Raw genomic sequence first — 24,263 nt, forward strand, 5'->3', positions numbered from 1 at the left:
GCTCTGGAAGCTGTGGTGTGTCATGCAGTAAACTCTTTTGTCCAAACAGCTCTCTTGTTCATTGTGTTATGTGTTGTTGGTCAGGTTCAAGGCATCTGGCCTCAGGCATAAAATCAACAGTGGACCCTACAGAAACTCCCAGGACAGCCCATCATTGCCCAAGTCATGTAAACCATGGCCATGGCTCCACAGGACCAGTTCCTTAATGCATTCCAGCAGGTCATAGATGGGACAGATGCTGGGGTGTGCCAGCTCAAAGTCCTAGATTTGTGCCTGAGTGTCTGCTGAGTTGGTTAGTCCCAGCTACTGGACCACTCCCTAAGATGAAGAGCAGGGACAGCTCTCCTCTGCCAGGATCATCTGGGTCCATTATCCCAGGGCTGTCTAGGGATTGGGTCAGCACTCTGGTGTGTGTGTCGGGGGTGACTCTTCCCATGTCAGTGTGGGGCAGGGCCAGTTCAGTGAGGCCCTTGTATTTCGATTCATGGTTAAACACTTGGATCACATGGTCCCCTGTGGTAACATGAGCAATAGACATCAACACAGACACCAGCTGCATCAGGATCATGGGCCTAGACAGAGCTAGCAGCAGCAGCATGGGTCCGGATGTCGCCATGGCCCCAGTGACAGTATATGTATCACAATAGCATGGGCCCAGCAATGCTGTAGTCCCCAGACTCCAACAAGGTCCCAGGTGGCCATAGAGACCCCGAGCAGTAGAATGACCCCTGATGTCAACAGGAACCACAGGCCTCAACACAGACCCTGACTGTGGACCCAGACCTGGCCCTCAGCAGCAGCCCAGTCTGGACAACGCCAAGGTTACAAGGTTGGCAAGACTCTAGCTTCCACACCTCCCTCTGATCCCAACATAGTCATAGGTGACAAACAGGAAGCTGGACAGCCTTGTGGCCTTTGGTAGGAACACGGGCCATAAACATCAACATAGACCCTAGCTGTGGTTGTATCACCAACCCAGACATGGTCCTCAGCAGCCTCTCAGACCCAGATGTCATTATGGCCCATGCTGCCTGTGCAAGCCTTTAGGATTGGTGTCGCCCTAGTTTCAAGGAGGCACCCAGACAGGTGGTAGCCCAATTCTCATGCAGCTGCCCAGCTTTTAATGGTACCAGGAGCCTTGGCTATCAGCACAGACCCTGGCTGCAGTAGGGCCACAGACCCAGACACGGCTCCTAACTGCAGCCTGTGCCTGCATACTACAATGGCCCCAGGTAGCAGGACAGACCATGCAGATCTATAGGGGGTGGCAGCATGATTCTTGGGCACGAATACGGCCTCCAGTACCAGCTCATATCCTGGGCATCTGCCCAGACTTCAGTGGTTACAGGAGTCACTGACAACGACACAGGCCCTGGCTGCACTAGGACACCAATATGGCCCTAGTTGGGGGCTCAAACCCTGGGCACACATTGGATCCTGGATGGAAACAGGCAACTGGAATATCAAAAACAAATCCTGGCTGTGGTAAGGCCACACCCAGACATGGCCCTTAACTGCAGTTCAAGCCAGATGGCCGTCATGGCCCTGGGTGCTAGCCCAGCCACTCAGATCGGGATGGCCCCTGTGGAGGAAAGGCCCTCAGACACCAATGTGGCCACATGTGGCAGCCCAAATCCTTTGCATCCTCGTGGCTTTTGTGGCAACAGGAGCCATAAGCATTAATGCAGACCATAGCTGCAGGCAGGGCCATGGACCCAGACATGTACTTGGCAGCAGTCCAGGACTGAAAATCACCTTGGCCCCAGATGGGAAGCAGGAATCCCATATCAGTCGGTTCTTTGCCACCTTCACCTCCATGGATCTCCCTCTCTCCACAGAACCTGAACCACTCTGCCTCTCTCTTCCATACCCCTCCATACACTTGCCAATCATAAAGGCACCCAACTACCTGGGGCCACAAGCGAGGACTTTATCTTCTTCCCATCAGCCCAGGTAAAACTACCCTGGTCAGCATACGTAAACCCAACTCTGTCACTAAAGATATATTTTTCGATTTTTATGTTATGTTAGTGAGAGTGCCTGCTTATTTATACGTGTTCCATTTGTGTATCTACTATCCCTCCAGGACCAAAGGGAACAGTGAATTGACAGGAAATAGAGTTATAGGCAGACATGAACCTCCTGATGTTAGTTCTGGGCACAGAACCTGTGTCCTCTGCTACAGAGAGCATAAAGTACTCTCCAGCCCTGATACACCGATATACTCTTATTGCTACTGCTGACTTCAGCATCTCTCTCTCTCTCTCTCTCTCTCTCTCTCTCTCTCTCTCTCTCTCTCTCTGTGTGTGTGTGCATGCGTGTGTGTGTGTGTTACTCCCTTAGGCATCTGTTGGGCATGTGGTTTTCAGCTCCTTCTGTGGTCCCTTTCATTTTATTCCACATTATAGTCTTTTACTTCATCTTTAATTTTTTACCTTGCACCCTTCCTTCTTAGTCCAGATATGTGTTTGTGGTGCAATAGCAGCATGACAGTTGTGGGGATAACATAGTATTCTCTAGTTGGATTTGAACTCATGACTGGGACTATAAACCAGAATCTTGTGGTTGAGAAGGCTGCATTCTATGGAGGAAAACTTGCTACTGTTTTTTTTTTTTATTTTAAATTGACATGCTTATCCTTTTGCAGATGTCTTATGGTAGAGCACAACTCTAACAATGTATTTGGAAAGTATTTTAGTGTCCTACTGTTATGAAGAGATGCCATGAGTATATGACCATGGCAACTATTAAGATAGGAAGCATTAAGTGGGGGCTTGCTTATAATTTCTGAGGTTTTGTCCTCTGAAATAGTCATTACAGCAGAGAACATGTCAGCATACAGAGTACTGGAGCAGTAGCTGAGAGCTACATCTGGGTTTGCAGCCCAGAGAGAGGGTCAGGGACTGGACCTGGCCTTGGATTTTGAAACCTCAAAGCCCACCCTCAGTGACATACTTCCTCCAAGGCCAACACCTTCTAAATTTTGTAATCCTTCTAAATGGTTTCACTCCATGATGATCAAGCATTCAAATATATGATCCTATGGGGATCATTATCATTCAAATCATCAAAAGAGTATATATTTTTTAAGAAAGAATTTTAAAAGTTGGGTGTGGTTATACATACTGACAGCACTTAAGGGGACGGGAGGAAGAGGACAACAGTTTACAGCTAGCCTCTGCTAAGCAAGACTGTCTCATGGGGAAAGAGCATATAGAAGAACTATGAAAGTGTTGAAGTGTAGTTTTTTAATACTTCAAAATCAATCAGAATTCTCATTCTCAAGTTCACTTCTTAATAATGTCTTCATGGGTAATTTTTGTTGCACAGCAGAGCAATCTGCATGCCATATATCACCTATAATAGAGCACTTGGCTGTGCTAATGCAATGCCTAACTGTAAATGTCTATAAATACAAATGAGGTGTTTAAGTGTGAAGATCCTGTGGATAGATGGCGATTCCTATAATTATAGCATCATTACACCTGCCTGCACCGCACTGAAGAGTTGAAGTTACAACTGTTCCTATTATTGGAAAAGTAATAACAATTATAATTGTACAATAAAATATTGAAAGCTTAAGACTGAATTTGAAGACAGATGAACTACAAATGCAATGAAAACTAAAGCTATAAAATTCATACAGTTCATATACATATGTTCCAGACAGACACTAAGGAGTAAGAAAAGAACTGTGGAGCTCATGAGCCTCTCCTTTCCAGATGCTCACATTCTAATTTTTGAGTACTATTCTAAGTATTTATAATATATGAATCCTCTCTCTCTCTCTCTCTCTCTCTCTCTCTCTCTCTCTCTGTGTGTGTGTGTGTGTGTGTTTGTGTGTCTTCCTCAATTACTCTCTACCTACTTTCTGAGGCAATTTTTGCTGCACCTGACTGATTCAGCTTGGTTGGCTAGCATGCTCCAGAGATCCTCTTGTCTCTACTCCATGCTGGACTTATAGGCATGCTATGTCTGACTGTATACACAGATACTTGGGATTTGAACCCAGGTCCTGAAGAGTGCAAACATTTTATGCACTGAGCCATCTTCCCATCACTCATCTCAAAATTTCTATTTCGAGGCATGCATAAACCCAGATTAAAGGGAAAAATTTATAAATAAGGTAGTTCTGTTTTAGTTTATTTGCACTTAGGTCAATTTCTGAGAATATTGGGAATAGTTCATCTTTGGATTTACATATGAAATGCTGATCATTTAAATCCATGCCAGGTAACTCACCATCATTCCGCAGAGTGAGCGGTGTCGGAGGACTGAGCACTCGCGCATTTGTCACGGCATTTTTCACCAGACAGATATAGCTGCCAACATCTGATGGTTGCACTTTCGATATATAAAGGTTGCCTGTCTCTTGGGATATGAACCTCCGACTGTCCTCCGCCACAAAGGAAGGGAACTCGTTAAAGACCCAGCTGTAGATGATCTCTGAAAACACACAGAATTCAGTTGTTGAATAACACAGATCACTAACAGACAAAGCTCAAACTACAAAGAATAGACATTCTTTAGAGCCAAGTCCACACACACTTGATCCTCAAATAATCTAATATATTATATTAAAAGAGTGATTCTGGTTTATACCTGCGGAAAGTCACACAACCCTCAGAGATGTTGTGAATTTACTCATTTTCCCTTTAATTGTGAAGTTCATTAAACAAATGCTTAACAGTCAGCATTATGGTAACACAGAAGGTGAAAATTTAAGAGATAATTCATTGTTCTTCTACCCCAACTTCATGGGTTGATGTAGCAAATGGGCTACTGGAACCTATAAAGGAGTTTAAAGAGACGGCAGAATAGAACTCAGTGGAAAATATGGGAGATGTGTACTTAATCCTGCTGATGCATACAAACTTCTCTATTTAGGAGGCAGCTGGAATTTTGTTATTACCAGTTTGTTCATCACATATTGGTTGTGGATTACCTTAGACCAGACAACATACCAATGAGAAAAGGAAATGTCACAATTTCATAGACCTATCCATCTGAATGGAAGAAAGCAAGATTAAAAGAAAGATGGAATTAAGGTTAATGAATGGGAAGAAAAATGGCAGTGGAAAAAGGAAGAGAACTAAAGCACCCTCACTGAGCTGGAGTGTGGGCGGGCTGAAGGAGAGCCCGGGAATCAGAGAGTATCTCCAATTCCAGAATGAAGAGTGGGAAAATGGAACAAATTAGTGATAAGGAGCAGGAGGACTAAAGTGACGATGACAGGATGCTGGTTTAGTAGTCACAGAAGACATTGCTTTTGAGTGACAGTGGCCATGATGATCATGAGGAGCCACAGACTCTTGATTATGCAGAGAACATGGCAGACAAGTGCAGGGACACACTCAGCAGGCAAGAACACTTGTTCTTGCAGTGACCCAAGTAAGTTCCTAGAGCACACATTGAGTGGCTCATAACTGCCTGTAACTCAGGCTCCAGGGTATCTGACACTTCTCTGGCCTCATCTGGACACCTACATTAACAAGCATGTGCACACACACACACACACACACACACACCACATATAACTAAACATACATTAAAAATAAAAATATTGTAGAAGAACTAAGAAAAATATCATTAATGATAAGCAAGAAATGACAAATATTAAGGATTTAGCTTTAAGTAACTGAGCAGTGTAGGAGAGAACATACATTTCTGTCTCTAGATGGGACAATGATAAAATCAATGTTCTTTGGAGATGTGGACACAGTTAAACTGGGGCCTTAACCATGACCCCTCAAGCTCATATAATGTCAGCTACACAACTTGGACTCAAAAAGGAAGCTTTTTAAATTTGAGACAAGGCCATTGAAATCTCAGCTGGCTTCAAACTCACTTATGTTATAACTGGAGGAACAGATCCTACAGCCTTTGTTTTGCATTACTTGTTTAACAAGGCAAGCTAATTAAGGTTTTAAAATAACCAACAAGTTATTATAATCTACCTTTGGAATTAAGAGGATTCACTTTATATTGTCTTTTTCTGTTTTCCTCTTCAATCACCCTCTGTTCTTTCTTTATCCTATCATAGATTGTTAAAAGTCAGTTCCCATCTCCTCTTCTGCCTAGTTCAAAATGGGGACCCTGACCTTGAGTCAACATTTCCAGATGCTCAAGCAAATTTAAAAATACTGGGGGAGACATAGTCCCAACCAGTCATCACTATTCACTAAATGAAAGCCCCAACATTGGAATTTAATTATATCTAATCAAGTTATTGGCCAAAGGGACCCCACAGAACACCCCCAATAACCCAGGCTGTCACCAAGGGTATTAGTTGCTCTCCATAAACTGATGGTAAATCCTACTGCAGAAGACAATGCCTACAGAAGCCACTGAACACAGAGAAGATAAGCTGGTGCCTACCCAGAGCCTTTACTCCCACTTGTTAGTGTTCATGTACTGAAAGTATTCTGTAAGTTACAGAGGAGAAAAGTAAATGCACACGAACCCAGCTACAAAATCCCCAATGTAAAATGATGATCTGCCTCCATGATATGCTAGCGCAATAGTCTCACAAAGTTGTTGGAATAACCAACCATTATCTATTGGGAATAAAGTTAATGCCATACGATGGAACTCATGCCTGACACCATTCTGGTGACCAAGAACCTGAGACTAGATAGAACATGATCTAGTGGAAAAAAATGAATAGTATTGTTGTGCTTAATAAATGTTGGAATAAAGGAACTCCTCGTGCATTCTGCTATACTTATAGATCATTATTATAGACATCATTAGATGCCTAAGCAGAAGCTTCCTCCTGCAGTAGATGGAAACAAATACTGAGATCCACAGCTAGAAAATGCACAGGGAATGAAAGATCTTGGAACACTCAGCCCTAAACAGGCTGCCTCCATCAACTGCCTCCCCTCAGGGCTCAGGGAACTCGGGAGAAGGGGAAGCAGAAATACTGTAAAAGCCAGAGGGGATGGAGAACACATAAGGCCTTATGTACAAAGCAGGGATGACACATACATGTACACACAGAGACTGTGGCAACATGCACAGGACCTACATAGGTATGACCCAGAGGTAGTCCCAGTTCTTAAAGGAAAAATAAAATGGACACAAGCCTCCATCCCTAAAGCAGAACCCAAATGATAATGATTACAAAGGAATACTTAGTTTGCTATACAAAGCAGACATGAGGGAAGGCTCCACTTCCAGCAGCAGATGATCAATACACAAACTCAGCAACTTACTGGTATCATTGAAGGGTTTTTAAACCTTACAGATCTTTTGCTTATATATTATAGTTTTGTTTATTTATCTTTAATCAGATTTTTGTGAGTGATAATGTGTGTTAATCTTGTCATATTCTGGTTTCTTTGTTTTTATTTTATGCAATTATTGTTATTTCCATTAATAATTACTTAGATTCTTGATTGTGTTTTAATAAGACAGAGAAAGAAAGGATATGGATTTGGATAGGTGACAAAGTGGGGTGATTCTGGGAGCCACTCCATAATCAGAATATATTGAATGAAAAAACTCTATTTTCAAGTAAAAAAAAAATATTAGAAATAGTCAAGTGGACTTACAATGATTAAGCCGATGCATAAAGTATAAGTTATATGCACACCATTCTAATGAAACACTAACTGCAAGGACTTCTCCATCTGAGGATGCGGCCCCTCTATCTAATAACCCAGTACAAATTTAATTTGTTATTCACACATAATTCACAGAAATTTAGTCTTTCAATCATATATATTCCATAAGACTTTACTGAAGTTTCTCAAATTTTTGCTTACTATTTGAAATTTAAAGGTGCAGAGAGTAATGAACAATTAAAAGCGGACACTAAAAGAATCACTATTTCTTACAATGATCAAAACTTTTTGAGTCAATGGTTTGCAAAGTATTTTGAGTCGAGGACACTGGTACATAAAATTGGCACTTTTAACATCTCACAATTAAATGGGAATTTGGGGGCTCAAAAATGCTGATTTATTCTTGCAGTTTTCTTTTTCACACAGCTAAGCAGTTGACAGTAACAACGGGGACAGAAGGACGAGCACTGCAGAATAGCCCAGCTGACACCCGAAACTGGGATAGACTTCCAGTCTGTGCCCAAAATAGAAACACTGAGTGGAGTCAAACATCCTTTAAGATCCTGTTTACTTTCTCCATTAAGGCTTTTTATTATCTATTAACATTTACTTAAAGTCTCTTAAGATTTTACTGTTTCACAATAAAGAAGAATACAGCTAATTTAAGGAGATGTTATAGTCTGGGACATAAAACAATTCAGGGATACCAGAAAACACCTTATGGCTTTAGCCTTTACTTTGTGTGCTACTCTGTTGTGTACTCTGTGCCTAACTCTTTAAAAAGACAAATATGTATTTATTTATTAAACAATAACATTTCAGTACCATGTTTTATTTCAGAATATATTGAGACTAACTGGTTAGCCATGACTTTCCCATTTCCAAAGATGTCTTTTCTGATAATATTGAATCTCTTTCCTATATATGTAGTATTATTTGGTAAAATGATTTTCCTTATAGACCCAGGCTTTGGTTTCCTTTTGGAGACTTTTTGTCTGTTTATGTTGAATTCAAAAGTTGTTCTAGTTCATTAGGAGTTTAACCCATTCAGATCATTGCTTGATGGATGTGCTTTATCTCAACTCCTTCTTTCTACTAACCCAAATATTCATCCTAAATGCTGGCACACTCAGGGCACACTAAGGTTTCTAGGCTTTAAAATAGATTTCCATGATATGAAGATACACAGACACACACAGATACACACAAACACACAAACACACCACACATACCAAAACAATCTCTCTCTCTCTCTCTCTCTCTCTCTCTCTCTCTCTCTCTCTCACACACACACACACACACACACACACACACACAAAATCTAGGAGGAATAGCTCAGCATGATAAAGGTATTTATACAAAAGTCTCAAGTTAATATTGTACTGAAAATCCAAAGAGTCTCTCTTCCTAAAGTCTTAAAGAAGAGAAGATTTCAAGAACTGCTGCTCCTGAGAGATTCCACTGTCCCAGAACTCTATTCAGAGCTCCAAGCCATTCAATTTGTGAGAAATAAAATTTTGTTTATATATGGATAGTATTATCTTTTATTCAGAAACCTCTCAAATTTCACTCAAACACTATTAGAACAAATTAATTCATCTTTGCAATGTACCAATTGCAAATTATTTGAAATACAGTCTAAGAAGTTCAGAAGTGAAATACCTACAATAAGTATATACTATTAAGTAAAGTATCCATGCTTTGACAGTCATGACATTGATGAAAGAGAATGATAGAGATGCTAAGAAACGACAATGCATTCCACATTTATGGATTGGAAGTATGCACATCGATAAAACATCAACAATGTCCAAAGTGATTTAAAGTCAGTACAAAGTAACAATGGCACCCATCAAAGATCTAAAGCAGCATTCACAAGTTTATATGACTATAAATAGCAGAAGCACTCTTGAATGACCTGTTGTAACTTGATTTTAAAATGCAAGACAAATGCATACTTATAAAATGATCTTGACATCAGCACATATACTGATGAATGGGACAGAACAGAGTCTAGACATAAATGAACACATTTATAGCCCATGTATAGCAAAAGTTCTAGGACAAACACTGAGAAAGAACAACCTTTTCAGCAAATGATGCTGGGAATGTTATGTATTCATACACGGGACACTGAAAATAGACCCTGCCTGTCACCTGTCATAAAAATGAGTCTTGAGTTAACTGAAGCCTTAGCAGAATCACTGAAGCACCAGTGATAAGCCTTGGAAGCTGCTGTGGACCTTTTGTTTGTCTGTTCTGAGATTATTCTGCAAAGGTCAGGAAATAAAAGCAAAGGTTAGATACAGACTTGAAAGTTTCCATGCAGAGAAGCATGCAATAAAGAGAACTAATGCACGGTTTATAAAGAAAATATGTGCAACCTATACATCTGATAAGGAATTTATACATCAAAATTTTAAAAGAAAGAACTCATGAACAAGCCAGACAAAGAGCAAAGGGAACTGTAGATCTGAACAGGTGTTTATTCAAAGAAGACATCCAAACATCCAAGCATTACAAACAAAAACGTTCAGCCTAATCGTCAGCAAAGAACAATAGACCCGGAGAGATGGCTCAACAGTTAAGAGCACTTGCACATGCATAGGACTGAGGTTAGATTCTCAGCACCCACACCATAGATCACAACCATCTCAACTCCTGTTCCAACAGAGATGACCCCTCTTCTGGCCTCCTGTGGGGACTTCATGCACATGGAACTGCTGAGGCTTTGGAGAAAGGAACATGAACTCTTGCATGATGCTGCTGGAATTGTGAACTCCAGGCACCAAGTAAAACTCACTGGCAACATCTCACAATAGGGAAAACTAGATGATGTTCAAAGAAAGGGAACGATATGAAGAGATGCCTGCACATTCAAGGAGTGTGATACGCTGCAGCAGAGAGATGGAAGCAAGCTAAGTTCCCATCAGGTGATATGTGGACAGAAACAGACAGTGTGAATAAACGGTGGAATACATTCAGCCACTGTCATCTGTGATAACATGTGCAGAACTGGAGGTCTTGATGGTAAGGGCAGTAAAAATAGGCACAGAAGGTCAACTACAACTCATGCACTCATGTGTGGGTTCTAAACAGAAGTAGAGGCTGGGAACAGAGTGGTAGTTACAGGAGACTGGGAGAAGTGTGAGGTAGAATTGTGGCATGATGAGTGAAAAGTCATTCATTTGCACGATGCTGTAAAAAGAGAAGAATTTCTAGTGTGCTGCTTAGCACACCGAGTATAAATGGTATTTTAATGTAGTACTAACAAAATCTAGAAAATTGGGACTGGAAAAAGGGCTCACTGGTCAAGAGCACTGGCTGTACCTCCTGGAAAATTTGATTCTCAGCATCCTCATGACAGCTCATATCATTTATATCTCCAGTCCTAAGAGATCCAATACCTGCTCTGTCCTTCCAGACACTAGGAAAAGAAGTAGTGCAGAGATATATGTATGCAGAAAAATCACCCAAACACCTATTTTTTAAATTAGAAAAGTGAACTTATTCTATGAAGAAGTTATAAGTTGTCCTTTACCTAACTTAACATATTGTATGTCCAAGTGTTGAAGCTTCATGGTACACACACACACATGGACACACACATTTTAAGTAATTATAACAAACTTACTTTAAGAAGTTTATGTGTATCTTTAACAACTCTGAGTCCTGGACACATATTCCCATTTAATCTAACACAGGAGGAATTTTTTTATTCTTTTGTGAGTTCCTGATTCTTAATAAGTTTATCATCTAATGTGATAATATCAACTCCATGAAAGAAAACAATCCTGGAGTTATCTTTTAAAACTTTTGCCACTACTTTAGCCCATTTTCATATCTTCCCTTAATTAAATCATAACAAGGAGATATTGTTATCATGAGCAATGGAACGCATAATGTTAGATCGGCATTGAAAATTTCATTTCTTAAATGTGGTGGTTGGGAAAATGCAGGTAGTCCCTGCCTTCCTTGTAACTGAGGGTTCAGGATTCACACATTACAAACCTTCAACACTGTTCTGCAATTTATTCAGTGCCAAAGTTGATATTCTTCTCTTTGCTCCCTTAACAAAGAAAATCATTACTTAAATGACAGACTTCCACATCCATGGGGTATGAAAACCGGCATTTCCATATGGGTGAGGATGCTCATTGCTCAAAGCAGTATTGCATTGATGGAAAAAAAACACACAACCTATCAGAACAGGGAACAAAACCATGTACTGGACTCCCCGGTCCTTGAAAACAATCTCAGAGAGCAATCATATGTGATTCATTTCAGAATTTTCTAATATAGCTGCAATTTGAGAAATCGCCATTATTCTTTCTCATGACTTGTATGCATAGAGAAGCTGTGGGTTAAGAATTTAGAAAGAACATCATGCAAACAGCATCAGTGAAGTTCACTGGCTCAATTAATAATGGCACTCTCCTCCAGGATGCAGCTTCTCTACCCCTGTCATACACTAAAGGGGAGACTCGAAAGACAGCAACTCCTTTATTTTTATGCTTTCTTCAACTTTATTATGTATATGAAATTTCAGGTAATTGTAAGCATTAACAAAAGGCTCTGACTTTGCCTTCTTCTGCCTACTCCGATAGTGTAAGATTTAACAATATTTGTCAAATAACTAGAATTTGGTTTATTGAATGGTTAAATTTTGTATTTTCAATTTGACATACTTTTGTATTTTGCATTAATTTTTACTGATACAACTGAAGTATATACTAGTAGTTTAATATTTCTAATTATGACATTTATTTTAATTCCATTGCCCAATATGACAACCTCTCATAATGATTTAATTAAGTAAAGATACTTGAATATGATAATATATGATAATAGTAAGTTAGTGGCAAAAATATTAGTTAAAAATTTTCTAAGATAGTTTTTTTTTTCATGGAGTTGATACAACCACACTGAATTCTTACTTATTAATGTCACAAAAGAAACTGCAAAGACTCTCCAGTACTCCTTGCAATAGAACATAAGGAACAACAGAAATTAATAAGAAACACCTTTTAAAATATTATTTTAAACTATGTACATGCATGTAAATCTTACATGCATAATAGATGTGTGAATGTGTGCATCGCACAAGGAGTCAAGACGGGGGTCCTCTGGAACTGGAATTGAAGGCGGTTGTGAGTTGTGTAATGTGGAAACTGGGAACAGAACTGTAGTCCTTTGTAAGAGCACTCAGTGTTCTTAATCATTAAGTCAGCTCTTGACCCCAAGAAGTAATATTTATGATACTGATGAGTATCATTGCTATAACAGAAAATATCACCTTTAGCCATGTCAAGTACTTTTGGAAAAATAAAATCCATATTTATTTTCAACACTGTATTTTCACAAAGTCAATGCCTGTTCTATAGTTGAACAGTAAATATTTATCAAATATGTGAATAGTTATGACTATATTTATACAGGTATGTAGAACTTGTTAAATTTTTAGAACAAGCATGGATTGGCTTCTGTATTTTAATTTGTACTGAAAGTTTATTAGTATAGTCATGGACTTGATTTGTTCCACTGAATCAGTTACATGGATCTTTAGATATTGGAGGGACATTACAATTGGAGGTATTTCAGGTTATTAACAATCTTACATGTGTTCTTATTCAGTGCCTCTGCATGGACATAGTTAACTGGCATTTTGCTGAGAATTTGGTTTGGTAGCTTGAATTGCTAAATGGAGTATATATAAAGACCATTTTGGTGGCTAGATTTATGGCGGGTTTGTAATAAAGACCATCATGGGACCAGCATAATGATAGGAGTGGGAAGCTCCCTGTCAACAGAGTTCTTGCTTTTCATGAATAAAGACATGAATTTAAGTCCCAGAACTCATGTGGCATGGTTTGTAATCCCAATGCTGGGAGGAACAGGCAAGTGGAGCTCCCTGGTCAAGCAGACTAGTCTACTTGATGAGTCCAGGCCAGGACAGTGGGTGATTATGTCTCAAAATAAGAAGGTTCCTGAGGAGGAAGTACATCAGAATGTCTTATCTGGCAATCACATATGGGCTCATGTACACAGGCACATGCACTCATATATACAAGTTTTACAAAGTAGCAGCAAATCATTACACACAAAGCACTGCTTAGGTGTTATGAGATATAATAAGGGGTTGGGAAAGGTTTGTAAGAGAGTTTAATATGAGTCTCATATTACACACTTTTTTCACTTAGTTCCTTTTCCCTAACTTTATTTACTACATACATATGTGAAGACATCATGGTGAGGAAGATCTTTGGCTTTAGTGTCATAAAGATCAGAATTTCAGAGCCCTCTTACTGTCTTCTAAACGTAAGATTTTTGAGCAGGATATGGAGTTTTATTAAAGCTCTAGTCTACTCATCTCTAACCTGAACTGAAGGTTCAGGTCCATGTAGGGAAGATGAGATAATGCATTGAAGGTTAATCCTTAAGAAATAGGCACATTAGTTTTCATTATTACTTTAATCCTCTTCAACATTGAAAAGAGTGGGTAAGCCAGGTGATAATATCACAGTGTTGAAGGACAAAGTCGAATTTGCCTCAGTCATCAAAAAGTTACCCTTTATCAATAGGCCATATTGTGTCAACTATTGTACTCTAGTTTTTGAGTTTTACTTTCACTTTTTATAAAAAAAAATAAAAAGAGATGGTGATGTTGTTTGATATGTTAATGCCCAGGAGAATTGGACCACTTAGGTGTGTGTCCAACCTGAAGGAACTGTTCTACAAAGGCAGAATTGGCTCACAAGAAATGTCCTAATACATTGTAACAATAGATATCCATCTTGTGCTATGTACAATGGGATTTAATCTCGGAGAGTGTCAAAAGTTTCTTTCCAATAAATACAGTCAGTAGCAAATAGCCTAAGAGGAACAAAAACAAGACAGGTGTCCTATTCATCACTAATCCTAAGAGAATCAAGATATTTTAAAACATGTTATAAGGTATGCAGGAGAGAAGTTCCATCTGCTTTAAACATAAAATTACCCTAATACAAAGCAAACTTCATTGTGACATTGCATTTAGTTACCTTGACTGAGTAAAACAAAGGACTAATTCTCTTTAAGGTTGTAAGACATGCATTTTTATTATGCTTATTACCTAAAGTCAAAAGAAGTAGAATTATACTTTAAAATTATAATATGTCACCAAGACAAAATAAAATTTTATGTGCACATAATTAAAAACAATGTTAGCCAAATAGAAGATAAGAAAGGGACATTTATAACAACAACAGTGGCAAGTTGACATTATTCATGATCCACAAGTTACAAAGCTCTGAGCTGGCGAATTCTAGCTAGGCTCAGGGTTTCATGTGACTATACAAGTTAGGTGACATTAGCTATTCTGATTTTCTCTGCAGAACGCTTCACACCATAGAGGCTACTTGTATCCCAAAAGCCTTATGTCTAGATGTAAAGGTCACTGGTTACTCTTTTAAAAACATGACCCAGATTTCTTGCTTTGCTAAGAGTTTTGAAACTATTTATGGTAAACTCTAAATGATGCCAGGTCTGGGTCCAGCATTTATTCCAAAGTGTACAATAGTTAGAAGCAGAGGTTCAGTTTAGGCTTTGAACTTCACATTAAAAAGCATCCACTCAACATTTCCCACAAGGCACTGGTAAACCTTATATATTCCAATCCTGTATCAATATCTTAAAATCTGTTTTCTAGAATATTTTCAGGACTTATGACTGGATATGCTTATAAAACTGAAAATTTTAGTTTAAGTTGTATATATGTGGAGAACTGTGCAAAACTGTGAAGTGCATCCACTGGGCAGCACCAAAATGATGGAAAAGTTTATTCTCTCATGGATCAGAGCACTAGAGGGCATAATGGTAACAGCATCAGACTCTCAGACATAGAGTTAGAGAAATGGTTCCTTTGAATGTGAGTTATTGAAGGCATGTTCCCAGGGGATGGAAGCTAGTACCAAAACAGCACAGCAAAGCATGGATGTGCTGTCTGATACAGACTGACTTACAACTGATCCCCTTTGTACCCTCAGATACATATTTCAATGCAGAACTGGAAAGTGACAGACCGGAAACAGCAGCGGCCAAGCATCAAATTCTCTGCCTAGTATCACCTGTGCATTGTTTCCCTGTTGATGTTGTGCTGCTATGAAGACAGAGACACACCATGTAAGCCAGGTTTTCCCGATGATGAGGGACAGCAGCAGCATGCCTGGAAAGTTGAAGTCGGCAGGGATAAGAGAGTTCTGCAAATAGGTAATCAGCAAAATCCCATAAAGCGAAAGAACAACATAAGACTCTTGTGTGCACATGAGTCTATGAGATGAAAGAGTTTTCCAGAATTGGGTAAAATTCAAAAACAGGAAAATAGGGTCCCATAAATATAAAGTCCAATAAAGTTTTCCCATTTTCTTGTGTGCATTTAGTAAAATGTTACCATCCATTTAAAAGTTGTTTCTCATTATGTACATTTACAGTGACTATTAACTTTTTTGTGTATATTGAGAACAAACGTAAGTTCACCAAGCATATGATCTAAATACTCAGCAATTTTATTGACAATGAAATTTTAAAATATTTATTTTAAAGTAGCTTACTTTTAATTTTATACTAAGCAAATTTTATTGTACACACTTGAATAATTGCTATTAACAGAAACAAATATAAGCTTTGAGATACATCTCTCTTCTGAGTAGAAAAAAGAAAAAAATTTCACTAAGAACTATGATTTGCCTAAATTTTAAATTCCATATATGAAACTCTGGGGGAGTTTACATTTACTCTACAGGTGCAGTAGGCAATTACAATAAAAATGAACTGATATTCTAACAAGATTGTCCCTCAACTTCGTACTCTCGATGTCATTTTTTGAACATTGGTGTTCTCACAGCTTAGCTAGCAGCCATTAATGCTTCATGCAACTCTTTAACGCTTATATCACAAGCAATTTGTCCTGGCACCACACTGGAGTAGTAGGTGCTGTCTCTTCATCAAGGAAATATGAAATAGTTTATTTTCTCTTCAAGAGTTTGTCCCCATGGCTCACCTGCTCCAGAAAGAAAAATCTAACCATAAACATGTATTAATCTCTGCCAATGTGTGATCACTATAATACATCTTCAAATTACCATTCACTCAAATTCACATAGCGTGACAATTTGGCCTAGTCACTGAAGATAAATTCCTTGAAGAAATATAAAGATGATGAAGTTATAGAAATAAAAGAAACAGTACAAGACATGTTCGAAATTTTTGAATGCTCTGAAGGCAACTTCTCAGTTAAAAATATAAATTGTTTTGAATTTTTAAAATTTTGTTTATGTCATAGTCCCCATACAGTTAAATTTGTCAAATTATTATCAACCTTTATTAGTGAACTAGACAATATGGCAATGTGTATTATTAAACAACATAGGGTTCTTTAGCAATTAAGAAGCTCATTGAAAAGAAAATGTGGGAGTTGGGGAAGATCTGGGAGAAGATGATGGAGGAAAACTTGTAAAAAAATTTGATTTTCAATTTGAAAAAGTAAATGAATAAGTGCAATGTAACTTGAAAATATAGATATATCTAAAATACCCAAGTGGCTCCGGGATCGAATGCAGTAACCATGTCCTATCAAATGCATATATCATTTCATATGTGTAATACAGAAACAAGTCTGAGTAGTGTCAACCATGATGCTGAATCAACTCTTACTTATTTCTCACTTCTTGTATTGCTTGGTCAGAAATTTGGTTGAATTTCATTTTTTTTACTAGATTTAAAGAATTGTGTGTGGGGGGTGTGTGATCACAAACATGTATGTTTCCTGCATATGCACACAGGTGATGTGGGATTGCCCTCTGTATGCTGTAAACACAATGGGTTAATAAACAAAGCTGGCTTGAGCCTATGGCAGGATGGAGAAGAAGTAGGCCGGAACAGACAGAACTGAATGCTGGGAGAAAGAAGGGTGAAGTCAGAGAGAAGCCTTGTAGCCACCACTGGAGACAGACATGCTGAAACTTTGCTGGTAGACCACAACCTTGTGGTGATGCACAGATTAATGAGAATAGGTTAAATTATAATGTAAGAGTTAACCAATAAGAAGCTAGAGCTAATGGGCCAAGCAGTGATTTAAACAATACAGTTTCTGTGTGATTAATTTAGGGCTAAGCTGCCAGGAACTAAGTAGCAGCCTCCTTCTACACAACAGGTGTTAGAGTTACAGGTAGCTCTGAGTTACCATTGCAACTGGATGCTAGGAAATGAACTTGGGTCTTCTGCCAGAGTACCAAGTATTATCAATCATCTCCTCAGCTCTGACTTCAGTTTCGTGAACTGGCTCTCCCTCAGTGAGCTTTCATACAGTTTAATCTTTAATACTTTTCTGTCCCCAGGGTGTTTACTCTTCAAATCAAAACATGGCTAGACTCTTTACTTGTAATTGACTGATGAGATGTTGAGAAGAGCTCTGTGTGCTCTCAGCAATGTATGCTCCACAGTTATTTTACTTTTCAGCCATTATTCCTCTTCTATTTTCTCATTAATTCTAGTGATTTTCACAGTGATCTCTGTACAATTACAAGATTCCTAAGAACTATAAGTGACATAAAATACATAATTTCTTGGGCCACAGGAGGGAATATTACAGTTTTTAAAGTAGGAAAACATTGCCTTTAGGGATTGCTTAGAATTTTAAGCCCAGACAGAAGTTAGAGACAGTACATAGATTTACTGAAGGACTACTGCATTAGAAGAGACCTTTAAAGTAAAAATGAAGCAATTCTGATTTATAGAGATTGCTTCAAAGAACAGTGGCCATATAAATTGCTAAGATACAGTTTAAGGAAGAAGAGGATGTATTCAATAAGAGAAAAGGTGGAACAGGAGGGCAGAGTATTTTTTCATTTTTTTAATGCAAGAATGTTTTCTTTACTTGTAGGAAATAAAAGCTTAAAGCAGTGAAGATAGTCGCTCAATGGTTACCATTGCGTTACAAAAGGTGAGTTTGAGTCCTCAGGTTTCTGGTCATGATCTAAGCCACATGGGGCTCAACTTGGTGATCACATAAGAAATAAAGGGAGAAAACAAAACATGGTTTCATACCAATGCCACCACATGTTTAAATCTTGGTGCTATCAGCTGGCATTAGTGTGATCTTCAGCTAACTGTCCGTCCTGCCTAGGTTCTTCATCTGTAAAATTAGCACAGTGACCATTGCTAGGGAAATTTAAGAATATGCTAACCATGAACTCAGAAATGCATCAAGTACATATTCGAACTTACAAGAAAAAGAAGGGGCCACACCTACTAGAAGAGCAGGCCGACCTCCAACCCATGGACCTTCCTCACTCCCTAGATTATCTCCTTGAAGACATCCCCTACACCCACAACCACTGACCATACCTCCCAGGAGAATGGCTTAGCTCCAGCAAGCACCTCACACATCCACCCATCTCTCCCCACCACACAACCCCCTCTGGAAACCACAGGCCCTGCCTCCCAGAACAGGTTGGTCATTCACCCTACTCACAGATCTTCTGCCCCTTCTGTTAGCCATATCCCAGCCTTATACTGGAAAGGACAGTCCCTTCAGGACAAGAGGCCATAATGGAGACTGTAACGCTGGCCTCTAACCCAGTTGGAGACTTTCAGCTGGATCAGAAGCCAAGCAGCCTGCCAGAACTTTCCCTAACTTGAATGGAGTCACCTTGCTCTTTAAGAGACTACACCACCCACCAGAAGTCCTGAGACTATCTTTTCAACCACAGGCCACTCAAGCCAAAAGGCCAGAGAGGAAGCTGAAACCAAGGAACAAAATAGCCATCCAAAATAGACAAACCTAAAACTTATCACTTAGAGAAACAATCACCACAAACAAACACAATCAACAGCAGCCAGGGCAACGTATTACCAACAAAGCCCAGATATCCTACTACAGAAAAACCCTGAATACTATGACATGATTGAAGCCCAAGAAAGAGCGCTTCAAATCAACTTTATGAAGACAATAGAGATTCTTAAAGAATAAGTGAATAAATCCCTCAAAGAAAGTGAAGGAAAGACAAAAATGTTGGAGAAAATGAGTATATCCATTAATAAAAGACGAAGAAACAGTTGACAAAAATAAATAAAAGTATTCAAGACCAGAAAATGGAAATAAAAACAATAAAGAAATCACAAGCTGACAGAATTCTGGAAATGAAAAGTCTAGTAAAAATGAATAGGAATTAGAGAAACAATATCACCAACGGAATACAAGAGACGGAAGAAAAAGTCTCAAGTGTTGAAGAAATTATAGGGGAAATAGATATATCAGTCAAGGACCTTGGGATAGGGTTGATGGGGAGGGGAGGGGAAGGAAGGGGAGCAGAGAAAAATGTAGAGCTCAATAAAAATCAATAAAAAATAAAATAAAATACAAAAATATGCACTTGTAATGAAGGCAGTAAGATCAAGAATAAATGGGACCTCAAGAAGCTGAAAAACTTCAGTAAGGCAAAAGACACCATCACTAGGACAAAACAAGAGCCTACAGAATGGGAAAAGATTTTCATTAACTCTATATCCCATTCAGGGCTATTATCCAAAATATATAAAGAACTCAAGAAATTAGATATCAACAAACCAAATAACGCAATTTTAAAAAATGGGGTGTAGACCAAAATGGAAAATTCTCATTATAGAAGTCTGAAACAGCCAAGAAACTCTTAAAGAAATATTTCACATCCTTAGCTAGCACCAGGGAAATGTATATCAAAACTACTTTGAAAGTCCATCTTTTTCCATTGGAATGTCTAAGATCAAAAATTCAAATGTGAAGCAAGAGGAAAACACCCTCTATTGCTAGTGGGAGTGCAAACTTTTATAGTCACTAAAATCAACACGGAGGTTCCTCAGAAAATTGAGAATTGATCCACATCAAGATTCAGAAGCACCACTATTGGCTATCTCCCGAAAATAGGCCCACAAGAGTCTTTCTCAACTATGTTCTTTGCAGCCTTATTCCTAACAGCCAGAAACTGGAAACAATCTAGATGCCTCTCAAATGAAGTATGAATAAAGAAAATGTGGTATATTTACACAAAGGAATATTACTCAGCTATTAGAAAAAAAATGACATCATGAAAATGTCAGGCAAGTAGATGTAATTAGAAGAATAAAATGATCCTGAGTAAGGCAACCCAGACCCAGAAAGACAAACATGGTATGTGCTGACTAATAAGTAGATATTAGCTGTTAAGTAAAGGATAATCACACTACAATCCAGAGATTGACAGAAGTTAAATAAAGAGTAGAGGTTTAGTGGAGCACATGACTCTCTCTGGGAAGGAGAAATAGAAGAGGTTTTGTGGGTGAACTTGTGGAAGGTAGGGATGGGAACAGGAGGGATTAGGTGGGGGAGGGGAGGAGGGAGTGAAAGAGTATGAGGATAGACAACAGAATAGATGGGCATTTCAGGGATGTTATGTAAACCTAGTGCTGTAGAAACTTCCTGGAACCTATGAGGTTGACTGAAGTGAAGAGGGGCTTGATTCTGCCTCAACTTGCTATGCCAGACTTTGTTTACTCCCCAAGGGAGGTCTTACCCTCTTCTGAGGAGTGGATGTGGAAGTGGGATGAGAAGGAGGTGGGGGCCACAAGAAGTGGGTGGAGGGGGAACTGGGGTGGGTATAGAAAATGAAAAAAAAATTTAAAAAATTAGTTTCCTCTTTTTTTCCTATTCTTCCATGCATGATCACAAGTGACTCTTATGGAGACTCTTTGTGCATAGAATTTAAAAGCTATTTTAAGGCCTGGATGGAGACACTAAGGGCAACATTGAATAAATGGGACCTACTAAAGCTGAGAAGCTTCTGTAAAGCAAAGGACACTGTCACTAAGACAAAAAGGCAACCTACTGACTGGGAGAAGATCTTCACCAACCCCACAACAGACAAAGGTCTGATCTCCAAAATACATAGAGAACTCAAGAAACTAGACTTTAAAACGCTAATTAACCCAATTAAAAAATGGGGCACTGAACTGAACAGAGAATTCTCAAAAGAAGTTCAAATGACCAAAAGACACCTAAGGTCATGCTCAACCTCATTAGCAATCAGGGAAATGCAAATCAAAACAACTTTGAGATATCATCTTACACCTGTCAGAATGGCTAAAATCAAAAGCACCGATGATAGCCTTTGCTGGAGAGGCTGTGGAGGAAGGGGTACCCTCATCCATTGCTGGTGGGAATGCAATCTTGTGCAACCACTTTGGAAATCAGTGTTTCGGTTTCTCAGGAAATTCGGGATCAACCTACCCCTGGACCCAGCAATACCACTCTTGGGAATATACCCAAGAGATGGCCTATCATATGACAAAAGCATTTGTTCAACTATGTTCATAGCAGTATTATTTGTAATAGCCAGAACCTGGAAACAACCTAGATGCCCTTCAATGGAAGAATGGTTGAAGAAAGTGTGGAATATATACACATTAGAGTACTATGCTGCAGTAAAAAACAATGACTTCTCGAATTTTGCATGCAAATGGATGGAAATAGAAAACACTATCCTGAGCGAGGTAACCCAGACCCAAAAAGATGAACATGGGATGTACTCACTCATAATTGGTTTCTAGCCATTAATAAAGGTCACGGAGTGTATACCTGATGAACATAAAGAAGCTAAATAAGAAGGTGAACCCAAGAAAAAAACATATAGTTATCCTCTTGGCTAAGGGAAGTAGATAAAATTGCCGGGGAGAAAATTGGGATCTTGGGGGTGGCATGGGTTGGGGATAAGGGGGGACGGGGAGAGAAAAGTGAGAAGGGGAGGATTGGGGGAACTTGGGGAAACAGGAAGATTGGGATAAAGGAAGGTTGGATAGGGGAGCAGGGAAGCACATATCTTAGTTAAGGGAGCCACCTTAGGGTTGGCAAGAGACTAGAACCTAGAGTGGCTCCCAGGAGCCCAAGGCGATGTCCCCAGTTAGTCCCTTGGGAAGCGGAGGATAGGGAACCTGAAAGGACCCTATCCCATAGCAATACTGACGAATATCTTTCATATCACCATAGAACCTTCATCTGGTGATGGATGGTGATAGAGACAGAGACCCACACTGGAGCACTGGACTGAGCTCCCAAGGTCCCAATGAGGAGCAGATGGAGGGAGAACACGAGCAAGGATGTCAGGACCACGGGGGGTGCACCCACCCACTGAGACAGTGGGGGCTGATCTATTGGGAGCTCACCAAGGCCAGCTGGACTGTGACTGAAAAAGCATGGGATAAAACCGGACTCTCTGATCATGGCGAACAATGAGGACAGATGAGAAGCCAAGGACAATGGCAAGGGGTTCTGATCCTACTTCATGTTCTGGCTTGGTGGGAGCCTAGCCAGTTTGGATGTTCACCTTCCTAGACATGGACGGAGCGGGGAGGACCTTGGACCTTCCACAGGGCAGGGAACCATGACTGCTCTTTGGATTAGAGAGGTAGGGGGAGAGGAGTGGGGGGAGGGGGAGGGAAATGGGAGGCTGGGAGGAGGCAGAAACTTTTTTTTTCTTATTCTCAATAAAAAAAAAGTTAAGAGAACTTGTTTCTCTTGCACATGAGTGTGTGCACACACATATACAGCACATAGACATAAATAAATAGCAAAATAAACCTAACAAATCTACTGTAGCCTATTTCTACATATTACTTAGACAGGGTATTACTGTGTAACTCTATCTATCACAGATCCTGCTTTGTAGACCAGGCTTGCCTCAGACTCCTAGAGAAACACCTACTTCTGCCTTCTGAGTGTTAACATTAAAGGCCAGCTTTACCATGCTCAGCTTGTTCCTTTTGGGATATATTGTGGACTCTTTAAGCATTTCATTAATGTATAAAATGAATGCACAAAAATCACATTTGCTTATAGCTTTTAGCCTTCCAGTGCTTCTCATGTCTTCCAAACTTCATGAGCCTCTCTAAAAAGAAAAAAAAAAAGAATCTTCTGGCTCTCTCTTCCCACTCAGTATTGCTGGAGATTTTTTGAAGCCATCACAGGGTCCCTCCCCCCCTCTCTCTTCAGTTTTCACTTATCCATCACATTGTTTCACAGGATTAGAATGCTTCTGTCCCCCCCTGATCTCTTTACTCAAGTGTCTAGACTCCAGCTAACCACAAAGACCATTTTAGGAAAGTAGGATTTGAGGTGACTTTAGTTCGTAATACACACTTTTTCTGAAATTCTGTATAAATATCATTAACTTGCTTCCTGATTTGTTTACATCTGTGCCAGAAAGATCTTCAACCTCCCTCTCCAATTTTATTGTAAAAGTAATTAAGTTTAGGTATGGGATAAATTCCTTCATCCTCCATTCTTGCCACCCACGCTTGCATTGATAGCTTGTTTCTCACCATTCTCCACTCTGAGTGGATGCAACACCTTTTCAACCCGATGCCAAGTTCATCACCAGCAGCTCTTCCATAGATACATGCTACAAATGTGACAAACATTCGAGAAACAAATTTGTTTAAACTAATTTATTTTTTGAAATGTTCTAGAGGATTTCATGTTATACTGAAGATTCTTGAGATGCTCTCAGATGTCCTAACAGGTTATAAACATAGCTTTCATTAACGAAGCTGGCTTCTGTGTCATTGTACTCTCTAGCAAGCAACTTGTTTTTTTTAATTAATTAATTAATTAATTAATTTATTAAAGATTTCTGTCTCTTCCCCACCGCC

At 39.3% G+C, this 24,263-nt stretch overlaps 1 protein-coding gene across 1 annotated transcript in view; it reads right to left on the reverse strand.

Moving 5' to 3' along the window:
• Nucleotides 1–24,263, reverse strand: part of Cntn5 (contactin 5) — a 656,861-nt gene that overhangs the window by 334,495 nt on the left and 298,103 nt on the right. Inside the window, exon 6 of the mRNA XM_050162227.1 lies at nt 4,243–4,446. Coding sequence (XP_050018184.1) covers nt 4,243–4,446 — 204 coding nt within the window. The remainder of the gene's footprint in view (nt 1–4,242; nt 4,447–24,263) is intronic.

The sequence above is a fragment of the Alexandromys fortis genome, unplaced genomic scaffold (genome assembly GCF_014885135.2).
Source record: "Alexandromys fortis isolate MF-2015 unplaced genomic scaffold, M_Fortis_MF-2015_v1.1 scaffold_112, whole genome shotgun sequence".
Classification (NCBI taxonomy): domain Eukaryota; kingdom Metazoa; phylum Chordata; class Mammalia; order Rodentia; family Cricetidae; genus Alexandromys; species Alexandromys fortis.